Source organism: Schistocerca gregaria, chromosome 1 (assembly GCF_023897955.1).
Source record: "Schistocerca gregaria isolate iqSchGreg1 chromosome 1, iqSchGreg1.2, whole genome shotgun sequence".
NCBI classification, from domain to species: domain Eukaryota; kingdom Metazoa; phylum Arthropoda; class Insecta; order Orthoptera; family Acrididae; genus Schistocerca; species Schistocerca gregaria.
In genome coordinates, this window is record NC_064920.1 from 165086155 (window position 1) to 165109297 (window position 23143).

At 41.4% G+C, this 23143-nt stretch overlaps 1 protein-coding gene across 2 annotated transcripts in view; it reads left to right on the forward strand.

The window, feature by feature from the left end:
- The window catches only part of LOC126336059 (sulfotransferase 1C4), a 34078-nt gene extending 30687 nt beyond the window's left edge, over positions 1–3391 (forward strand). For both annotated transcript variants that reach the window (XM_049999546.1, XM_049999542.1), the window contains one exon: positions 1145–3391. In XM_049999546.1, the coding sequence (XP_049855503.1) occupies positions 1145–1266 (122 nt within the window). In that variant the 3' untranslated portion in view covers positions 1267–3391. The remainder of the gene's footprint in view (positions 1–1144) is intronic.
- The last annotated feature ends 19752 nt before the right edge of the window (positions 3392–23143 follow it).

Consider the following 23143-nt stretch of genomic DNA (forward strand, 5'->3'; position numbering starts at 1 on the left):
ATTCATTACTCCACAGTAAAGCTGTCTTTAACACAAAAAGAGGTGCACAACGCTGCAATTAAAATTTTTTGACAACTCAACCAGTATTATAAAATGTCTGACAGACAGTAAAGTAACATTTAAAGGAAAAGTTTCTCCTTGACAACTCCTCGTATTCTGTGGAAGAATTTGCATTATTGTTATGTATGGAAGGTGGGGGGCACCAATTACTAACTCCTATTTGTATTTTTTCAAGAGAGAGAGAAGAGAGTGGAGGGAGAGAGAGAGTGAGACAGTGAGTGTGTGTGTATGAGAGAGAGTGAGAGTGTGTGTGAGAAAGAGAGTGTGTGTGTGAAAGTGAGAGAGTGAAAGCTTATATATGTTCAGCATGTAGCTGTATTTACAGATTAATGTGAGATGTGAACATAAAATGACTCATTCCACATCACTGCAATTTATCATGCAAATGATTTGTGGAACATGAAGCTACTAAAAACTAAATTAACTGAAAAAACTTCAATCTATGTTGACTTGAACTCTTTATTATAATTAAATCTTGGCTACCTCACACTACCAATCATTACTGTTCAGATGTGACTTATGATATACCCTATCAATGTACACCTTATTTTAATCAAAATGTGCAATTAATTTCTTTTCTCTCTGGTTCTATTCAGTGCCTCTTCATTAGTTATCATTCTGTGCATGTAATCTTTGGCATTCTTCTGTAGCACTACATTTCAGAAGATTTTATTGTTTTCTTGTCTGTGCCTGGCTACACTATACAAAAATACTTTCCTAAAATATTTCCTAGATATTATTATTACAATGTGTTGACCTTGTTTTACTTGTTCTTTTATTTATGTATGCAGAAGGTGTTACAAAAGGCAATCTACATTTATAGCATTTAGGTTATTTATTATCAATATTACAAAATAACATTTAATTATGTTTGGTCATTTCATTAAATTAGACTTAAATAAAATATGTGTCATGACTTCTTTCTGCATTGCAGGGTCCCCTGTTGTAGGTATTCACAGGAAATGACTAATGTAATGTGGTGTAATAATATAATAGTAGAAGGAAAAATATGATATAATAAGTAACAGATGTGTTTAAACTGTATAGAACTAGTCTATGTCTCAAACATGAAAAAATGTTTCAGGTCAAAATGGTTCATGGACTGATGAGTTCACACCTGAGTTGGATGAAAGGGCAAATGAATGGATAAAAGAAAATTTGAAACACACTGACCTCAGATTTCCTGTAAAACTTGTAGAAGAATAACAATAAAACATTAGAATTTGTTTTGCTAAATGGTGTCTCTTTTTACGCAAGTTGAATCGAATGTAGAAAACTAGCAGGAACTACATGTGAATGTCCACATTTTGTGTAGCTGTTGAAGGCTTGTTACAAATTTTCTGCTGCAGATAACGTGCTCCTCTAAAAAGTAATGCTTGCCGTGTGAGAACAGTGCACTTATTAAAGTACCTGTAAAGATAAAATAAGTTAGAATGTAAGCTGGCTGCTTTGACATGCATATTTTGTGTGCAGTGTACAACCTCATCTTCCCGAATGAGATGATGTTTTGGGTCAAGGATGGGCAATCTTTGGAGACCCATGGGCCTCATTCATATAATTAAACTCACAGGGCATCTAGTCATGTGATGCAACAGCAGCACTCCCAATACATGAAGTCAAAACTATAGTAATATGGGGGGCTATAAAGCATGGGGTCCCACAGGGTTCTGTCTTAGGTCCTTTACTGTTCTTGATATACATTAATGACTTACCATTCCATATTGATGAGAATGCAAAGTTAGTTCTTTTTGCTGATGATACAAGTATAGTAATAACTTCCAAAAACCAAGAACTAAGTGATGTAATGGTAAATGATGTTTTTCACAAAATTATTAAGTGGTTCTCAGCAAACAGACTCTCTTTAAATTTTGATAAAACACAGTATATACAGTTCCGTACAGTAAATGGCACAACTCCAGTAATAAATATAGACTTTGAACAGAAGTCTGTAGCTAAGGTAGAATTTTCAAAATTTTTAGGTGTGTCCATTGATGAGAGGTTAAACTGGAAGCAACACATTGATGGTCTGCTGAAACGTCTGAGTTCGGCTACGTATGCTGTTAGGGTTATTGCAAATTTTGGTGATAAGAATCTCAGTAAATTAGCTTACTATGCCTATGGCATCAGGATAAAGTTGACATTATACCAATTATACTATAAACTACAGGAGTCAAACCACACAATATCCACCAGTACGTCAATGCAATACATCTACATCCAAACTTACATACACAACTACAGAAATCTGTAATTATTGATACATGTTCAACTACCCGAAAGTTCCTAAATGCAATATAACATATACCGTACAGTTAAAAGGAAGTCACGCTTGATCAAGGTCCTCGTCACTTTCTACTTCTGACCAGACATAACATCTGAGATAAGAAAGAAATAATAATAATAATAATTTTACTGCCATTAGGAGATTGCAACTGTAGACAATGTCTCATTCTAAACACAATACAACTGATAATTTGAAAGAAACAATGGGCTTGTTAATAATGTAACAGTATTATACTGTGGTTGGTAAATGACTTATATTGTAAAATGGGTGGGCATCTAACCAACCACAGAGTGTTTGTCTGAATGTTTGTTCAGTTAATTGTTGTACAGACAGTAGAAGCTTATTAAACAATTTATGCCCCATGAGTTGGTAGTTGTTAAGTAATTTTGACAGTCTTTTATACAGATATAAACACATCTATCCTCTCTTGTACTGTAGTAATGCTCATTTTATTTGCATTTTGCTTCCAGTAACTTCTTTTTTTTTGTACAAATATCAGTTCACTGCATTATGATTTTTTGTTCACAGAACAATGATTTACAGTAAACAATGATTTACAGTATATTACCCTAATAGTTTTCTTCTGCAGTATTGACAGATCATGCATACTACTAGTGTTTCTGCAGAAAATAATATTGTAGGTTGTTATGCTTCATAAGAATGATAAACAGCATGTTATATATTTAAGGCCTTAATCCATAAGCCCCCTTAACAAATAAATTACTCTTGACAATGTATAACTAATATATTGTATCTGTGGACCCCAAGACACCTTATTATATAAATAAACCCCAAATATTAACATGACTTGGATTATCTGACAAAAGCTTTTGTTTTAACCTACAAACCATCTGTTGCATTTTGATTTCATGAAACAAGACTCCTTGCTTTAAACCTCTGGGGTGCTTGATCATTTGTCTGTTGTGGCTTGTAAGAAAGTAAATTTAAGGCATATTCATAAAAAATTATCTGAGAATACATTAACATGTAACAATCAGTAACTGAATAATTACATAAAACAAGCAATAAATGATGTAAAAGATACTACGTCTAAGTTTAATTATTGTACCATCTGTGCAGTCTTACAACTTGATGAACAAGCACTACACAACCTGCCTTTAATAGGTATGTTTCAAACTGCTTGCCCTGTTCAGTGGTTACACCCAGTGGTTGCTGATACGGGCAATCCATCCATGGAAGAATGTAATTGTGATGGTTTTGGCAGTGATCTTGGACATGGGGAATACCTGCAGCCAACAAGTCGATTGATCTGTGATGCTAAGCCAGTAAGTACATCCCTCTTATGATGTCAATGATCCAATAATGTATATGTGGACATATTTGACCCAATTAGAGGGAATGAATGTGCCAAGGGATGCACTAACATGGCAAGGTATTTTGTTATGTTGATAGTCCAAGCATTGGTGGACAAATGTGTTGCAGTCTCTGTCAATGTTACAATATTGCAGTGTCTATGTTATTCTGATCACAATTCAAAGTTACTTTGGACATGTATGCAGGTCCAAAGAAACAGGCATTGCAGTGACCACAGCCATTACGAAACACATCAAATGAATTTGCAATTGCAAATAAGGGCTGCCATCAGCTGTAGGATGGAATGACAACAATGAAAATTTGTGCTAGACTAGGTCTCGAACCCAGATTTCCTGCTTATAATGAGTTCCAGTCTTACCATTTGGCTGTCTGTGCACAACTCATGGGCAGACCACAACCTCTACATGTCATCAACAGTGTGTCTATGACCTGTACTTGTACATTCATTTTGTATATACCCATACAGCCCTGATGTACTTGAATGCAACACAGGTGCCGCCATATCATATTTATCTGCCGATACTAGGCAAGCAACCTTCAAGTACAACCTCTGACCCATATGGGATTATACATAACGTATGTACGAGTACAGGTCATAGACACATGGTTGATGACATACAGAGGTTTGGGTCTGGCCGTGAGTCATGCACGGATAGCCAACTAGTAAGGTGACCGCTCATGATAAGTGGTAAAGCCAGGTCTGAGCTCTGGTCCGGCATGAATTTTTATTGTTGTCATTCCATTCTACAGTTGCTGATAGTTGTTATTCGCAATTGCGAATTCATTTTATCTGTCAGTCTTAGGCAATACAAAAGGTTTTTCCACCAACTACACTGTAGCATGGACACTTGGACACTAGGATGAGACAGATAATGCAGCAATGCGACTGCTTATTGTCAAAAACCGTGAGTCATGAAGACTTGTGGATCTGACAAGGAGACGTCACAGTACAACAGCATGTTTGTTGGTGGCACACGAATGCGATGGAGCTGAAGACTAGATGGGCATGCCAATACAGCTCGGAGCTCATTATGTGACTGTTGTGGAAAGGCTAGTGCCTTGCAATCTATTGCACTCAAGATCACCACAATGCGAGAGACAGCATCTATTAGGACATTAATTGGTACATAAATTTAGACAATGTTGCTCGTAAACTGTCCTACAAAGTCCAAATGATGAATCTACCATAGTGAATCTTTGTCTGAGCACTGACGAAATGCATATTTCAGTGTTTTGTGGCCTGTGACGAGAGTGAAGTGTCTACCTTCGAGCTTGTGTCCGAATTTCATGATTTTTTTTGGGGGGGGGGATATGGTGCACCCAGTTCGCTGTCATAGGTAGATCAGTTCTGCCAATTCTGATGTGAAGAAGATAGCTTTTTGCTGCAGAAAGCCAAAGGTTGCCACTGATCGTCTATCTGCTGTTGTAGCACGCCACCTATTGCTGCCGCTCATGCGTCAGCCATTAAGGAAAAGGGTGCACCAACAGAATGGCCTCATCAATAGCAGTCTTTACAGTGTTGGAAGCTATCTCAGCTTCTCTATTCAACTGCAGTCTGTCGCTTGGTCTGTGTGAACTCTGTAGGAGATCATCCCGAGGAGCAGCTAACAATGCATGGTCCCACACAATTTGGGTAGAAGTCGGTGATGCTTAGAAATCGCCACAGTTCACTAACATTCGCCAGTAGTGGATAATTAGCTATTGCGCCTACTTTGTCTTGTGGTGGCCGAATTCCGTGGGCATTGATTGCTTAGTCCAGGAAGAGGACTTCTGAAGCTCCAGTGACCTAGTAGATAGTGTCGGAAGTTCCATGCAGCTTTTCGCGGATGATGCTGTAGTATACAGAGAAATTGCAGGATTAGAAAATTGCAGCGAAATGCAGGAAGATCTGCAGCGGATAGCACTTGGTGCAGGGAGTGGCAACTGACCCTTAACATAGAAAAATGTAATGTATTGCGAATACATAGAAAGCAGGATCCTTTATTGTATGATTATATGATAGCGGAACAAACACTGCTAGCAGTTACTTCTGTAAAATATCTGGGAGTATGCGTACGGAACAATTTGAAGTGGAATGATCATATAAAATTAACTGTTGGTAAGGAGGGTGCCAGGTTGAGATTCACTGGGAGAGTCCTTAGAAAATGTAGTCCATCAACAAAGGAGGTGGCTTACAAAACACTCGTTCGATCTATACTTGAGTATTGCTCATCAGTGTGGGATCCGTACCAGGTCGGGTTGACAGAGGAGATAGAGAAGATCCAAAGAAGAGTGGCGCGTTTCGTCACAGGGTTATTTGGTAAGCGTGATAGCGTTACGGAGATGTTTAGCAAACTCAAGTGGCAGACTCTGCAAGAGAGGCGCTCTGCATCGCGGTGTAGCTTGCTGTCCAGGTTTTGAGAGGGTGGGTTTCTGGATGAGGTATCGAATATATTGCTTCCCCCTACTTATACCTCCCGAGGAGATCACGAATGTAAAATTAGAGAGATTAGAGCGCGCATGGAGGCTTTCCGGCAGTCGTTCTTCCCGCGAACCATACGCGACTGGAACAGGAAAGGGAGGTAATGACAGTGGCACGTAAAGTGCCCTCTGCCACACACCGTTGGGTGGCTTACCGAGTATAAATGTAGATGTAGATGAAACACGCATTTAGAAGGACTGAGAAGCAGCTATGCGAACGAATGCGTGTAAATATCTGGCGCAGATGTTCGGGTTCAGGGTTTAGTTTTGCTTACAACAGCAGCGGCGTAGTGTGGCGGTGTTGGCAACGATTTGCTATGAAGTAAATAATTAATACTGTTCCTGTTCTACCCTTGCCTGCTCAGTAAATTAGTTATCCCCATAAAGTGAATATGTTGTAACAAAACATTTGCATTAATATGACCATCACATAACTCCCAGCATTCGACAGTCGATGCCAACACCAGCACACTATGCTTCTGCAGCTATAACTAAAATTTAACTGGCTTCGGAACTGAGCATAACTAATACGTCATCATAGCAGAAGTCCAGACCTCTCATCATTCCATCCATGAAATAAAACGTTGCTTGGCATTGTACAGCTCGAAGAGGCCAAATGCTGTGGCGACAGCAGCTTTACCAATATCTTCTGGAGCTACCAGTATCTGATAATATGTGCTCACTAAATCTAAGGTGGAGAAGACGTGCTTATCAGAAATGTTAAATGGAAAGTCCTCAATGTGTGGTACCGTGTAGTTGTCCCAAATTGTTCTTTCATTCAGCTATTAATAATCACTGCACGGACACATTCATTGTTTTTCTTCAGTGCTATGTGCAGTAGTGAGGCCAAGCTGCTGCTTTATGGTGTCATGGTGGGCAGTTGCCACGCAAGTATGATAGAGAATTATTGCTTAGCTGCTTTTGGCTTCGCACGTATCAAGCAGCACAGTCGAGCATGCATTGGTGGTCCAGGTGTTGCAATGCAATGTCGAATGCCGTTCTGGTGTTACCATCAGTAACTGCATGGTGATCCATGGAAACTGTTTAAGAAGTTATATGTAGGGAGAGTCACCAGCGGTCTTCTCCATAGCTGTACTGCCCACTGTGATGTATGCTTGCTTGACTGAACAGCTTGGTGATGGTATCAAGTAGCTGACGATGTTCAAGGACGGGTAGCAGGCTATAAAATGACAGAAAGTCGGCTCCTATTATGGGAAGCGTCACATTCGCTAAATTCCCACTCGATTTTACAATGTAGACCTATGTTTGCTGCATGTCTCATGCGACCGTAAGTCTTCATTGTTGATCTTTTGGCAGGTAAGAAGTGACAACCATCACTGTTACAGTGAGACAGGCAGCTATGGAGTTTAGTAAAGAGATCAGTGACGAACAATCAACAGCTGCTATTGAGAAAGCCATTTGCCGTCATTATTAATTTCCTGTCATGTTTCCCATCTCGCATGGTGGAGTGTGTTCCTATGCTTGAGGTCCAAAACTTCTGTGGTACCAGGAAATCATCTTTGGAAAAGGTGATCGGCTGCGTTTTCCCGGTGAATAATGTCATTGAGGTCGACGACTGCAAAGTCATGTTCGCTGTATGGCAACCTGTGCAGTGAGGTCCGTGATCTGCATCTGCACTGATGCTATATCAGAAACGGGTGGTGAGATAAAAGTCTCTAACGTTGCGGGCGGGCACATTACTCCAATACGGTATGCACAAATATTTTTGTTTTGTTTTGTTTTAGTGCGCAAAAACCAATGAGGTCAGAAGCGCCCATGTCATAACCTTAGAACACTAAAACGAAAAAGAAGTTAAAAGCGACTACACCTTAAGCCCAATCAACGGAAGAAAAGAGAGCTGAAAACAAGGATTCTTCTTGGGGTAGGTCAACAAAATACGCTGTAGAAACAGCAAAGGTCTGGAACCAAAGATTAAATTTTCTTTGTCCTATTGCTACGATGGATAAAAAGCAAATGCGGTCGACATCTCGCGCGTCGTTCTCTAAAATGATCGATAACTCAGATGGAAAAACATACACTAGGACATAATCAGTTAAAAAGAAAAGGGCATTCGGTTATAAAATGGCAAAGCATCAAAGGCTGATGACTATTAACATAAAGTGGTGGGGAATCACCACGAAACAAATGGCGATGCCTCAAAAGACAGCGCACAACACATAACTTAGCTAATGTGATCTCCTCATAGCGAACAGGGGGTCGGCCAGTCTGCTGGTAGAAATTTAATTTTCCAGTGCTTGGTCTCATGAAGAGATACCGCAGTGACATCACCTGGCGACAGATGGCAAGCCAGAGATCATCAGAAGGAATGAAAGAGACAATGTAGGAGGACTGCAGCTTTGGTAGCAACGTCAGCAGCCTCGTTTCCCATCAGACCAATGTGATCAGAAGCCCATATGAACTCTACAGTGGCTCCCTCAACAGCTAGCTAGTGGAAGCTTTCTAGGACCTGTTGAACTAAGCAATGAACTGTGAACAGCACACAGAGGCTCAGAACGGCACTGAGATAATTGGAGCTTATGGCACCAGATGTACTGGGTGGCCTGATACAGGGTGAAGATCTCTGCTTTAAATATTGAGCAGTTTTCTGGAAGCCAATACCGAAAATAGTTGGTGCCTATGACGAAGGCACACCCACCCTCTGACTTAAAAGGTGCTATTGCTAAGTTGTGTACAAATGTCAAGGAACTTACAGTGATAGGTCGAATCTGAAGTGGTTTCATTGGGAAGCAAATGAAGTGCAAGATGAACACAGGCCACCGCACAAAGACAACCTGGTGAAAGGTTCACACCCATCTGTAACGTGGCAAGTAGCGTGAAGTTAAGCTGTCATAGCAGCTGCCAAAAGCGAACTTCAGAAGGTAACAGAGAAGAACGGCATGCCCCATACTGGCAGTAAGGGTGTCGTTGAAAAAGGGAGTATAGGATGGGTGGCTGAGCATGGAAGACAAATGGCATGTGTATCTGCTGAGGAGAACATCACACTGTTAAGATAGTTGTAGTTTGGCAGCTTGTGCATAAAGACTCTCAACCAGGCTAGTGTAAAGGCACCAGTGGCCAAACGTATTCTGTGATGGCGGATTGTTTTAAGACAGCATAAGGTGGAAGGACGTGCAGATGAATAAATGAAACATTCATAGTCTAGTTTCGAACAAACAAGGCATCGGGACAAATGGAGGAGGGTGGTCCAATCTTCTCACTAAGAAGTACCGTTGAGGACACTAAGGACACTGAGGTACTGGATACAGCGTGCAGCCTGGTAAGACACGTGGGAGGACCAAGGAAGTTTTCCATCAAGCGTGAGCTCCAGGAACTTCGTTGTTTCAACGAACAGAAGAGCAACATCCCCAAGATGTAAAGACGGTGAAAGGAACCCACTGTGCAGTCAGAAATTCACGCAAACGGTTTTGTCAGTGGAAAATCGAAAGTCATTGTCGATAAACCACGAGTAACGATGATCGAAACTTCGCTGAAAATGACGTGCTACAGACGCGAAATTTAACTGACAGGAAGAAGATGCTGTGGTACGCAAATGATTAGCTTTTCAGAGCATTCACAGAAGGCTGGCGCCGGTGGCGACACCTACAACGTGCTGACATGAGGATAGTTTCCAACCGATTTCTCATACGCAAACAGCAGTTGACCGGCGTTGCCGGGTGTAACGTTGTTGTGATGCCTCGTGTAAGGAAGAGAATTGCGTGCCATCACGTTTCCGACTTTGATAAAGGTCGGATTGTAGCCTATCACGATTGCAGTTTATCGTATCGCGACATTGCTGCTCGCTTTGGTCGATATCCAATGACTGTTCGCAGAATATGGAGTCGGTGGGTTCAGGAGGGTAATACGGAACGCCGGACTGGATCCCATTGGCCTCGTATCATTAGCAATCGAGATGACAGGCATCTTATCTGCATAGCTGTAACGGATCGTGCATCCACGTCTCGATCCCTGAGTCAAAAGATGGGGACGTTTGCAAGACAACAACCATCTGCACCAACAGTTCGACGACGTTTCCAGCGGCACGGACTATCAGCTCGGAGACCATGGCTGTGGTTACCCTTGATGCTGCATCATAGACAGGAGCGCATGCAATGGTGTACTCAACGACGAACCTGGGTGCACGAATGGCAAAGCGTCATTTTTTCCGGATGAATCCAGGTTCTGGATCACCTCTTGTTCGCATTGACGGCACTTTGAATAGTGGACGTTACATTTGAGATGTGTTACGACCTGTGGCTCTACCCTTCATTCGATACCTATGAAGCCCTACATTTCAGCAGGATAATGCAAGACCGCATGTTGCACGTTCTGTACGGACCTTTCTGAATGCAGAAAATGTTCGCCTGCTGCCCTGGACAGCACATTCTCCAGATCTCTCACCAATTGAAAACGTCTGGTCAATGGTGGCCGAGCAACTGGCTCGTCACAATACGCGTCACTACTCTTGATGAACTGTGGAATCGTGTTGAAGCTGTTTGACCACCTGTACCTGTACATGCCATCCAAGTTGTGTTTGACTCAATGCCCAGGCATATCAAGGCCGTTATTATGGCCAGAGGTGGTTGTTCTGGGTACTGATTTCTCAGGATTTATGCACCCAAATTGCATGAAAATGTAATCACATGTCAGTTCTAGTATAATATATTTGTCCAATGAATACCCGTTTATCATCTGTATTCCTTCTTGGTGTAGCAATTTTAATGGCCAGTAGTGTACTGTATGTCTTTACAACACAAGTTTTAAGGCTACTTAAATCATAAATGTTATGAATAAAAATTGTATGATCTGCATATAGCACTGTAATGGATTTAATAAATAATGGAATATCATTATCCATTAGGAAACTGAGTGAGGTGTCGCAGTGGTTAGACACAGGACTCTCGTCCGGCCATCCTGATTTAGGTTTTCCATGATTTCCCTAAATCACTCCAGGCCAATGCCGGGATGGTTCCTCTGAAAGCGCATGGCCGACTTCCTTCCCCATCCTTCCCTAATCCGACGAGACCGATGACCTCGCTGTCTGGTTTCCTTCCCCAAAACAACCCAACCCATCATTAAGAAGAAAAAAGGGCCCAGTATAGATCCCTGTGGAACACCTGCCTTAACTTGTTATATACTGGACATTTCTTTGCCGACACAGACAACTTTCCTACAGTTCTGCAGATAGTGTTAAGAGTTTAAGGTTGTTACCTCCAATGCCATAGAATTTTTCTAGAAATGGTGTATGCCCTACAGGCCTACCAAGTCAAAAGCTTTGCTTAGTTTACAAAAAGAGATTTGAGTGAAGCCCTTATCCTGATCCAGTGTAGGTCTTTTTATTGTCTTTCGTACCATGTAGCTTATATCGTGGCAATGAATATTGCTTTTGCAAAACAGCAGAATCAAAATTAGCTATGTGTATTTGTTTACAGTCCTACAAAATTTGATGCGGTTCACTTAAATCTGAAACATTTAAAAAATCACAAAAACGTCAAATCCGAATGAAGCTAGATATTTAAACCTAGCTTTCCATTTTATCGTAAGATTGCGTTCTTTTATTTATTTGATTCACTTTAAACAGTTTTCATTCATTCAGTCATAAGTTTAAAGTATAAAAGTGGTGTGCTTCAAGAACTTCCCAGAAAAACCAGTGCTACATTCAGCTGACTTTAGACTTCTGTGTGTTGGGGACGGATAGAGATTACTGGATAAAGAAAATCGTTTTGACTTTATCCAATTACCTACCTTTGAGAAAAGTTGGAATCGATCCACCAAGTTCCAAGTACAGAAGTGGCGCTTTCGAAAATGGTTCAAATGGCTCTGAGCACTATGGGACTTAACTTCTAAGGTGATCAGTCCCCTAGAACTTAGAAGTACTTAAACCTAACTAACCTAAGGACATTAAAAACATCCATGCCCGAGGCAGGATTTGAACCTGCGACGTAGCAGTCGTGCGGTTCCAGACTGTAGCGCCTAGAACCGCTCGGCCACTTCGGCCGGCTGGCGCTTTCAGAAACCTCACTGAAATATGTGTTTTTGCATGCTTTGCACACACAAACGATGCCATTAACTGAGCATTAATTTCGACTCTGTTAAAATATTTTCCAAAAGGAATTACGATGCTGGCAACAATCAGAGCAAAATGCCTCGGACCTCTGGAGGTGACAGAGTCGCACCTCTAATTGACAAACCAGGGACTCCTAAGATACGATTTGGTAAACAAATGGTAATGAGATGGGGAGCTATTAATATCAATGGGGCTACTCAGGGAAGAAGTTAAAGCTGGCAGAGGCTGCAAGTAAGATGGGGCTGGACGTTTTAGCTGTTAGTTACATTCGGGTAAGGAGTGAGAATGAAGAGGAAGTGGGAGAATACAAGGTCTACCTGGCAAGAGTCGAAGCAGGAATAGCACAATGGGGTGTAGGGCTTTACATCAGAAAAGAAATGGAACCCAGCGTAGTTGCTATAAGGTATGTAAACGAATGACTGATGTGGATAGATTTGACAGTGTCTAGCAAGAAAATTAGGATTGTGTCAGTATATTCGCATTGTGAAGGGACAGATCAAGATTAGGTGGATAGTTTTTATGAGGCACTCAGTGATATGAGAGTAAAGGACAAGGACAGTGTTCTGCTCATGGGGGATTTTAATGCCAGGATTGGAAATCGAACAGAAGGGTATGAAAAGGTTATGGGTAAATTTGGAGAGGATATGGAGGCCAACAGGAACGGGAAACAACTCCTGGATTTCTGTGCCAGTATGGGCTTCGTAATCACAAACTCCTTTTTTAAACATAAGAACATTCACCGGTATACTTGGGAAGGCAGGGGAACCAGATCTGTCATAATAACAGATCTACATAATAACAGATAAGGAATTCAGGAAGGCTGTAAGGGACACACGTGTATTCAGGGGATTCTTTGATGACACTGATCATTATTTAATCTGCAGTGAAATTGGGATCGTCAGACCGAAAGTAGGAGGATAAGATTGGAGAAACTTCAGGATAAGGAAATCAGGCACAAGTACATGACAGCGAAAGGTACCAGTTAGTTGAATGTAGTCAATTACAGTCATTGGAAAAGGAATGGACAAGGTACAGGGACACAGTACTAGAAGCGGCTAAAGAATGTCTTGGAACAGTGGTGTGTAAAAGTAGGATGAAGTAAACAGCTTGGTGGAATGACACAGTCAAGGAAGCCTGTAAAAGGAAAAAAAGGCGTATGAAAAATTGCTACATACTAGAACTCAGGTAGACAGAGAAAGTTATGTTGAAGAAAGAAACAAAGCCAAACAGATAATTGCAGCACCCAAGAAGAAAACTTGTGAAGACTTTGAAAACAGGTTGGAGACATTGGATCAAGCTGCTGGAAAACCATTCTGGAGTGTAATTACCAGTCTTTGAAAGGGAGGTAAGAAGGAAATGACAAGTATTTTGGACAGGTCAGGAAAACTGCTGGTGAATCCTGTGGATGCCTTGGGCAGATGGAGGGAATATTTTGAACAGTTGCTCAATGTAGGTGAAAATACGATCAGTAATGCTTCAGATTTCGAGGTAGAATGGGATAGGAATGATGATGGAAATAGGATCACATTTGAGGAAGTGGAGAAAATGGTCAATAGATTGCAGTGCAATAAAGCAGCTGGGGTGGATGGAATTAAGTAAGAACTCATCAAATACAGTGGAATGTCAGGTCTTAAATGGCTACACAGGATAATTGAAATGGCCTGGGAGTCGGGACAGGTTGCATCAGACTGGACAAAAGCAGTAATCACACCAATCTTTAAACGTGGAAACAGAAAAGATTGTAACAACTACAGAGGTATCTCTTTAATCAGCGTTGTGGGTAAAATCTTCTCAGGTATTGTTGAAAGGAAAGTACGAGTATTAGTTGAGGACCAATTGGATGAAAATCAGCGTGGGTTTAGGCCTCTTAGAGATTGTCAGGACCAGATCTTTAGCTTACAGCAAATAACGGAGAAGTGTTATGAGTGGAACAGGGAATTGTATCTATGTTTTATAGATCTAGAAAAGGCATATTACCGGGTTCCTAGGTGAAAGTTATAGTCTGTTCTACGAGATTATGGAATAGGAGGCAAACTTTTGCAAGCAATTAAAGGTCTTTACATGGATAGTCAGGCAGCAGTTAGAGTTGACAGTAAATTGAGTTCGTGGTTCAGAGTAGTTTCAGGGGCAAGACAAGGCTGCAACCTGTCTCCACTGTTGTTCATATTATTTGTGGATCATATGTTGAAAACAATAGGCTGGCTGGGTGAGATTAAGATATGTGAACACAAAATAAGCGGTCTTACATATGCGGATGACAGTTGTGATGGCAGATTCGGTTGAAAGTTTGCAAAGCAATATTTCAGAGCTAGATCAGAATGTAAGGACTATGGTATGAAGATTAGCATCTCCAAAACGAAAGTAATGTCAGTGGGAAAGAAATATAAACGGATTGAGTGCCAAATAGGAGGAACAAAGTTAGAACAGGTGGACGGTTTCAAGTACTTAGGATGCATATTCTCACAGGATGGCAACATAGTGAAAGAACTGGAAGCAAGGTGTAGCAAAGTCAATGCAGTGAGCGCTCAGCTACGATCCATTCTCTTCTACAAGAAGGAAGTCAGTACCAAGATTAAGTTATCTGTGCACCGTTCAATCTTTCAACCAACTTTGTTGTATGGGAGCGAAAGCTGGGTGGATTCAGGTTACCTTATCAACAAGGTACTAGTAGATGGGAACAATGGCAGGAGGGTGTCCACAATGAGGAAATCAAAGAAAAACTGGGAATGAACTCTATAGATGTAGCAGTCAGGGCGAACAGGCTTAGATGGTGGGGTCATGTTACACGCATGGGAGAAGCAAGGTTACCGAAGAGACTCATGGGTTCAGCAGCAGAGGGTAGGAGGAGTCGGGGCAGGCCAAGGAGAAGGTACCTGGATTCGGTTAAGAATGATTTTGAAGTAATAGGTTTAACATCAGAAGAGGCACCAATGTTAGCACTGAATAGGGGAATATGGAGGAATTGTATAAGGGGGGCTATGCTCCAGAATGAACGCTGAAAGGCATAATCAGTCTTAAATGATGATGATGAGGAGGTGGAGGAATTAATCGATTCGCATAATTTGCCTGGGCCCGGCGCTGGTTCATCCTTCAAGTGTTGCTTAACATAGCTATAGTAAGACAGACGTCCGAATGGCTATGTAAATGGCCGCTGGTCCAGACTAAACAAGAATTTTCCCCCGTGATCCTAGCTCAAACTTGAGCCGAGCATCGATGCTACCCTCCCCCCCCCCCTCCCCGCCCCCCCCCCCCCCCTGCCCGTCGCTCACTCAGCAAACCACGATTCTGCATAGCTTTTTGGGACAACAGCGCTTTTGCATTGTAACAATAACTGATAGTAAACTACACATGCCAATACTTTAGAAAAATCTGGGATTAATGAAATTGGCCTCACATGAAATCAGTATCCTTAACGCGGTTTTCCGCACCTGACTAGAACTGAAAAGCAAAAACATTTTATTCAAAGTACTGACCATTGCTTTCTATACATTTTGACAGCCTTTCTGGCAATTTGTGGACACCACGCCAATAGAAATGTTCGTCTTTTGAAGCAAACCTTTCAGACACCTAATTTTCGACTCCTTCGTAGGAATCGAAGTCTTCCTCAGTCAGTGTGTGTCCCATTGGTGAAAAGAAATGGTAGTCGAAAGGTGCCAAGTCTGGTGAATAAGGTGCGTTGGGTAGCACCTCCCAGCCAAGTGTTTTGATTGTATCCTGAACCAGTTTTGCTTTGTGTGCAGGTGCATTATCGTGTAAAAAATTACTTTTCCGTGTCTTCTGGCCCATTCTGACCTTTTTTTCGACCAATGCATAGTTCTAATTGATCATTTGTTGTCTGTAGCGCTTAGTATTCACAGTTTCACCAGGTTTTAAAAGCTCATCATACACCATACCTTTCTGATCCCACCAAAGACAGAGCATAGTCTTCTTGCCGAATCGATCTGGTTTTGCTGTCGATGTTGATTGTTGTCCCGGATTAACCCACGATTTTTCCCGTTTAGAATTCTTAAAATAAATCCATTTTTCATCGCCAGTTCCATTTGTATGAAAAATTGATTTTCTTTCATGTCTTTGAAGTAAAATTTGACAAATGGTTTTTCGGTTTTCCATCTGTCTTTCATTCAATTCATGTGGCACACATTTTCCACACTTTTGGACCTTTACCATAGCTTTCAAACTGTTAGAAATTGTTTGTTGTGCAACATTTAGCATTGCTGCCATTTGCTTCTGACTCAAAGTATCATTTTCATCCAATATTGCGTGAAATTCGGCGTCTTCGAACTTTTTTGGTGGTCTTCCACGTTCTTCATGTCTTACACCAAAATCATTATCTCTGAACCGTTGAAACCATCTTTTGCATGTTGCTTCTGATAGAGCATGATCACCATATGACTCGACAAGTATTCGATGCGACTCTGCACCAATTTTTTTGAAATGAAAACAAAAAAATTAATGCTTTCCGCAAATCATCACTTTCTGGTACAAAATTCGACATTGTTTACATGATGAAAACATATGATGTTGTTTGTTCCATGACTTGATGTATACTAAACATCTTTGACAGACGTCATACTAAGCAAAAAAAAAAAAAAAGGTTAAGGCCCGTTCACAACAAATGCTCCCTATCGACTCATTTGTATCTTAACGCTCATTTCATACCGGTACACTTGGTATGTGGATACAGGGCCTCAATTATACAATTCACAAACATTTATAAATCATGGGATGACACTATACGCAGAGAGGCGAGGAACACTAATTTCTTCTGGAGGTAGACAGGAAAGGCATAGGGCCACACGCTACCACTAAACGTCGCCAAATCCAGTAATAAATACGCCGACCACATCCACATGAAGGTACAGGATAGGGTTACGAAAGAGAAGAAAAGAATCAGTATCATTAAGATACGAGTAAAAATGTGTAAGTGTACACGAGGGCGCCCGCATAAATTTTACATGAAGGCGCAAATTTTGATATAACTGTGACGGTGTCTCTGAAAACGTGTCGTGCCCCAAATATTAAATTTGACAAGAAGCACACAAAAATTGTATTGCTTCAGACGATTAAAACACGGTCCAGTCATGTTAATGCTGCCACCACTTGCGTTTGACGTCAACGTGCAATAACCATCACAAACGGCACGTGGCAGCACTTGCAGTGTAGGTTATATAAAGCGTGTCGGTGGAGACTGAAACAGTGCTGTCGCTGTAAGGAGGAAACGAAGTGATTTATCCGGTGTCTAAGAGGGTATGGTCGTTGGCTTTCGTGCCAAGAGTGGAAGCTAAGGATGGCAGCGTGGCGTCATAGTTATGAATACTGTGCGTGGCAAAATGGCGCTATCCAAAACCAGCGCAGAGGCAACTGTGGTGCATCAGGGGCCACAGATGACGGGCGTGAACTACGACTGCAGATATGTGTAGGGTCGACTAAGCGTGCAACTGTTGAGCACCGACCACCCAGATCAAACAAGGGGCTACCAACTGTGTGTCCTCAATGACATTTCAGCAAATGTTGCTGCTTGTCACATGCCACAATATTTTGAACCTAGTCATTGGGAGTAGGTAGCGTTTATACAGGGAAAGATGCATGGCATCTTTCCCGCACCACTCTCTCTCCTTTTTATCTGTCAGTAATACCATTTACATTGCTCTTCTGGCCGGTTCCTAATTTTTTTCTGCGTTGTATCTAACTTCTTATAAGTTTTCCCTCATTTCCTTTTCTTCTCATGTTGAAGCCATAGTAAATAGATGTTAAGAGCGTATCGAGAAAACTTATTACACCATATTTTCGAGCTGAAGCAACTAAACTGCATTGCACGAATTGTTCATACAGTGGGTACACAATCGTAATTTACGACCTGCTACCCAATGGCCCCTGAATATCAGATGACACATGGGGCCCCACCTACATGCTACGAGGCTAGGACAGGCCAGTATTTAGTAACTTCTCCAATTGGAGATCCCATTCGAGACTCTGTATTCCTCCAAATATCGAACAGGGGATTACTCGACTTGCCACCATGGCTGTGTAACGAACTATGACGTATCAAACAGGGAGTGCACGACAACCGGAGATCGTATATCATGCAGCTGCAGAACAGATAGTGTGTCTAAACATTACAATACTTGCAGAGTGTTTATTGCCTGCACATGTACCTATCATCCACGCGCTCACAGGGGGTGGGGTGGGAGAGTAGAATTTGGTATCATTGGATGTCCCCCTCGAGACAAACAAATTGGAATTATAACTTTTTTTGATCTGATGTGTAGTTTTCGAGATATTTCAATGTCTTCAGTTAAAATGAACATCCTTTACAAGTCACTCACTGTCCTATTATCCTCTACTTTGTATAGCAGAAGCACCGACGATACGGGCAACAATGCAGTGCTCTGCTGTGTTGGTCGCTACATGACTTGCGCCAGAATTGTTGCCTCCGGCTCTGCCACTCTGTCTCCGCGGCGGCGTTGCCAACTCTCCTCTACCTGTTGTCAGCAGCCAGCAATTGGCAGTTTCATTGTACATAAACAGTGTTCGCCTGCTTCGTTTGTTAGTGGACTGCAGCTAAGAGTTAGGCAGCAAATGAAGCGTGATGTAGTGGTCGAACTGTGGTTTGCGTCGCTGATATAGGTCTGTAGGTGCCATAGTTGTAGGAAACTTATTTCATTTGCCACACGCAATTTATTTTTTCCATTAACGTCGAAAAATCATTTTGTAGGTGTGTAGGCAGGATTCGAACCTGCGACAGTAGCGGTCGCGCGGTTCCAGACTGTAGCGCCTAGAACCGATTGGTCACCTCGGCCGGCCTGTTACCAGTCTGCCGGCTGTTGTTGGTGAGCGGTTCTAGGCGCTTCAGTCCGGAACTGCGCTGCTGCTGGGGTCGCAGGTTCGAATACTGCCTCGGGCATGGATGTGTGTGCTGTCCTCAGGTTAGTTAGGTTTAAGTAGTTCTAAGTCTGGGGGGACTGATGACCTCAGATGTTAAGTCGTAGTATAGTGCTCAGAGCCATTTGAACCATTTGTTACCAATCTTATCATTCCTATTGTAGACTGCCCAGGAAAGAAAAAACAATACTTGTGATAAATGTGAGCAGCAATTAGTGGTTTAATGTGAAAATGGTTTCTCGCTGTGACGTGACATGTTAATATTAGGCATATTGCGGATGTAATAATTCTTACAATGTCTGACAGCAGGAAGTGCCTTTAAGATAGTTGGTATAGGAAAAGACAGCTGAAAGTGAAAATTAGGTAAAAATTTAAATTTTCGTTAGATAGTTTTTTTCAGTATAAAGGTTTTGATTAAGATGATTCATGCACGAATGCAGATGCAGACATAAATCAGGGTAAGTCATCAGTAGGTGACGATTTACCTTCATCATCACAGGTTAAAGGTAGCACTACACAGAGCGGAACTAAACAACATAGCGGTGCAGTGCAATGTGCACTATTTACAGGGTGACAGTTACTGTACTGAATGAAAAAAATCCTAAATTAGTTACAAAATACGGATTGCACACTCTTTATTCGACATGTAAATGTCGCTACAGATATTCAGATTTAGGTTATGACATGACTGTTACGCCTGCCATCATTGGCGATGATGTGTAGACGAATCGCGAAATTCTGCATGATGCACTGAAGTGTCGGAACGTCGATGACCTCCTGAATGGCTGTTTTCAGCTGAGCACTGGTTTTGGAGTTATTGCTGTTCATATTTTCTTTAATATAGCCTCTCAAAAAGGAGTGCCGTGTTCAGATCCGGAGAATATGGAGGCCAATGCCAGTGGCCTGTGGGTGTCCCAGACCCAGAATGCAGTTCGCAAAGTGCTCCTCCAAGACATGAAACACTCTCTCTCTTCGATGGGGCCGAGTTCCGTCTTGCATGAGTCACATATTGTCGAAATAATGGCCACTTTGGGTAATGGGGACGAAATCATCTTCCAAAACCTTCACATACTGTTCGGTAGTCATCGTACTATCAAAGAATATTGCAAAGATTGTTCCATGACTGGGCATTGCACACCACACAGTCGTCTGTTGAGGGTGAAGAGTCTTCTCGATGGCGAAATGCGGATTCTCAGTTCCCCAAATGCGCTAATTTTGCTTAGTGTCGAACCCATCCAAATGGAAGTGGGAATCGTCGCTAAACCAAACCACATTCCCACCAAAGTATTTTTGTCAGTTCTGTGGTCAATAGTGTTAGCAAAACACAACCGCTGTTCTATGGCACTGGAGCTAAATGCCTGATGGGTTTAAATTTTGTCTGATAAGAGACGCAGGTCTTCTACAATAATTTGTCGCAGTGTCTCCTGGTTGATCCCCTCATGTTGTGCAGCTCGTCTGATAGATCTCCAAGGATGGTTTGAAACACAACGCATGTCTTCTCGATATTTTCATGTGTTTTCACCATTTTTGGACGACCGACATTGCCAACTCTGTCATCATTAACACTACCCATTCTCTCAAACTTGCGTGTGAAATTCTTGATTGTTAGCATACTTGGGCCGGTTGTATTCAGCTTGAACTCGATAGTAAACTTCCTTTGACCCGCAGTTGGGCTGTTATTGCTTGAGTATTAGGCCTTTACAAGCGTTATCCGTTCAGGCAGGCTGTACTGTGACATTTTGACGTGCAAATGGCCGAAACAATAAGGCGCGTGCGCATGCGCATACTAATTCCCATCATGCACTGCGCCCAACCATGCAGTTTGAATGTTCTAATGCGAACCGTTCAGAAGTTATGACAATTTTATTGCATGTAGTTCAGCCTGTAGTACATCGCATATAAACTGCAGTGCCGCGACAATACGTAGGAAACTTTGTATGAAGTCGTTCGGCAAACTCCTAGTAAAACGGACGAAAGTTATATGGATCTGACAATATCTGTGTTACGTGAGAAAGAAGACTATGAATTTACATATGTGATCGTTGGTGACTTTGAAAAGAATAATGCTGCGCAAATCCTTTCACGGTTAGATTTAGCAATAAAACTGCAAACAAACAGACTGAAGTGTGTCAGAAAACGCTTTTGATACACTGTGCCAAAAATCCTGGATTTACTATCGCCAGATCTATCTCAGCTACAACATTCAGAGAAAGTGATTACTGACACTTGAGTCTTGTACATTTTTCTGACACAATACGGTATTGTTTGACAATGGAGAATGAAGAGAGTCAATTACTAATACCTTCTTCATATAGGAGTCAATTTCGTAAACAATGTTATTCAGATACAAGTTCGCAAAGCGAAATAGTGATAAAAAACTAAAAACCTATTCATCCATTAAAGAAAATCAAAGTATGTCACATGTAGTTATTCCTATGTTATATTTACTCCAATATGCTCGCCAAGTTCTTTGCAAGTGTTACTTTTTCTGGTACTATTCACGTAATGTTCATGTAGTAGGTCACTCTAGATATCCAGTTACATACAACTTGTTCTCGTCTAACGCCATTTTGGTAAACAAACTTTCGTTTTGCACATCAGAAGAACTATGATTTGAATGACTTGCAGTGTCGCAACACTTGCTATAGCACACTATACTTCATTCATCATAAGAATAATCCTGATACAAACGAACACAAACGTGATGACTGGTCAACAGCCGTAGCACATGTACTCTGGTGTTTAACTTCTTGTGATCAGATAGAATGTTTTAAAGGATATCATATTCGCCATTGACTGTAGAAATTATTTAGACCTGTTTTTGCACTTTCGGCCTTTGGATCATTTTCAAGAGGTACTGCAAAAGATTTTGCTTCAGCTCATGTCTGACTGTAGAACTCCACACTCCCCTGATGTTGCTCTATTTTTACAGTGAAAGGGCCTATTTTTCACAATGACATGTAGGGGAAGCAGCTGTAAAATGGAACACCTTTTTGTATAAAGCAAAATACTTAATTTAAAATACAAAAACGTCACATATGTCAGTTTATATATCTATTATAAAGAATCATCAATGATTTTGATGAAAAATGAAACTGTTAAATAATTAATTGCTACAAGTTAAGAGCATTTTGAAATGGGGTGGTAACATGAAACATTTAAAATAAATAATAAAATAAACAATGCCAGTTTACGTTTTTATTAATGAAATTATAAAATTGTATTGTGAGATGGAAAAAATTCGCAAATTACAGTGTGAATTTGTAGTATAATTGTTTTTACGAGCTATAAACAACAATTTGAATTTCATCATGAACAAAAATCGCTAATGAACACTTCAGTCTCACATACACTGCAAAATGTATGAGCCCATTCCAGAGACATGGCACAATGAACCCAAAGTTCTCCAAATATTGACTTTTTCAATGCCTCACCACAGAACAGACAGTCTAGATCATTGTTTTCAGCAACTTCTTTCCAAACAGATTCCATTAGATTCGAACAACCAGATGATAGTTCTATTTCCTCTTGCTTGCGAACTTTCCTCCGCATTTCAAATGGCTCCGAGCACTATGGGACTCAACTGCTGTGGTCATCAGTCCCCTAGAACTTAGAACTACTTAAACCTAACTAACCTAAGGACATCACACACATCCATGCCCGAGGCAGGATTGCAACCTGCGACCGTAGCAGTCGCACGGTTCCGGACTGCGCGCCTAAAACCGCGAGCCCACCGCGGCCGGCTCCTCCGCATTTCTTTTTGTTGTTGAGAAAAGCCTTTGTCTCCCGATGCCAACAGTTTCTCTCTTGTAGGTCTGTTTGACATTTTGCATGTTCCTGGTTGATCTCAGAGACCTTTGTTAGGCCCATAACAGGGAGATAACTGAATCGAATCCTATTTCTTCTGTAGATTCAGTTGAATTTGTGTCTTGTCTATGGAACACTGCAGTGAGTTCTTATAGGACGAACCGGTTAGGACAGCAGCTGAAAGCGCTCTCTGACTTCTGCCTGACGTCTTTTTTTAACTTTGGTCTGGAGAGATGTGTTATGGCTTGACA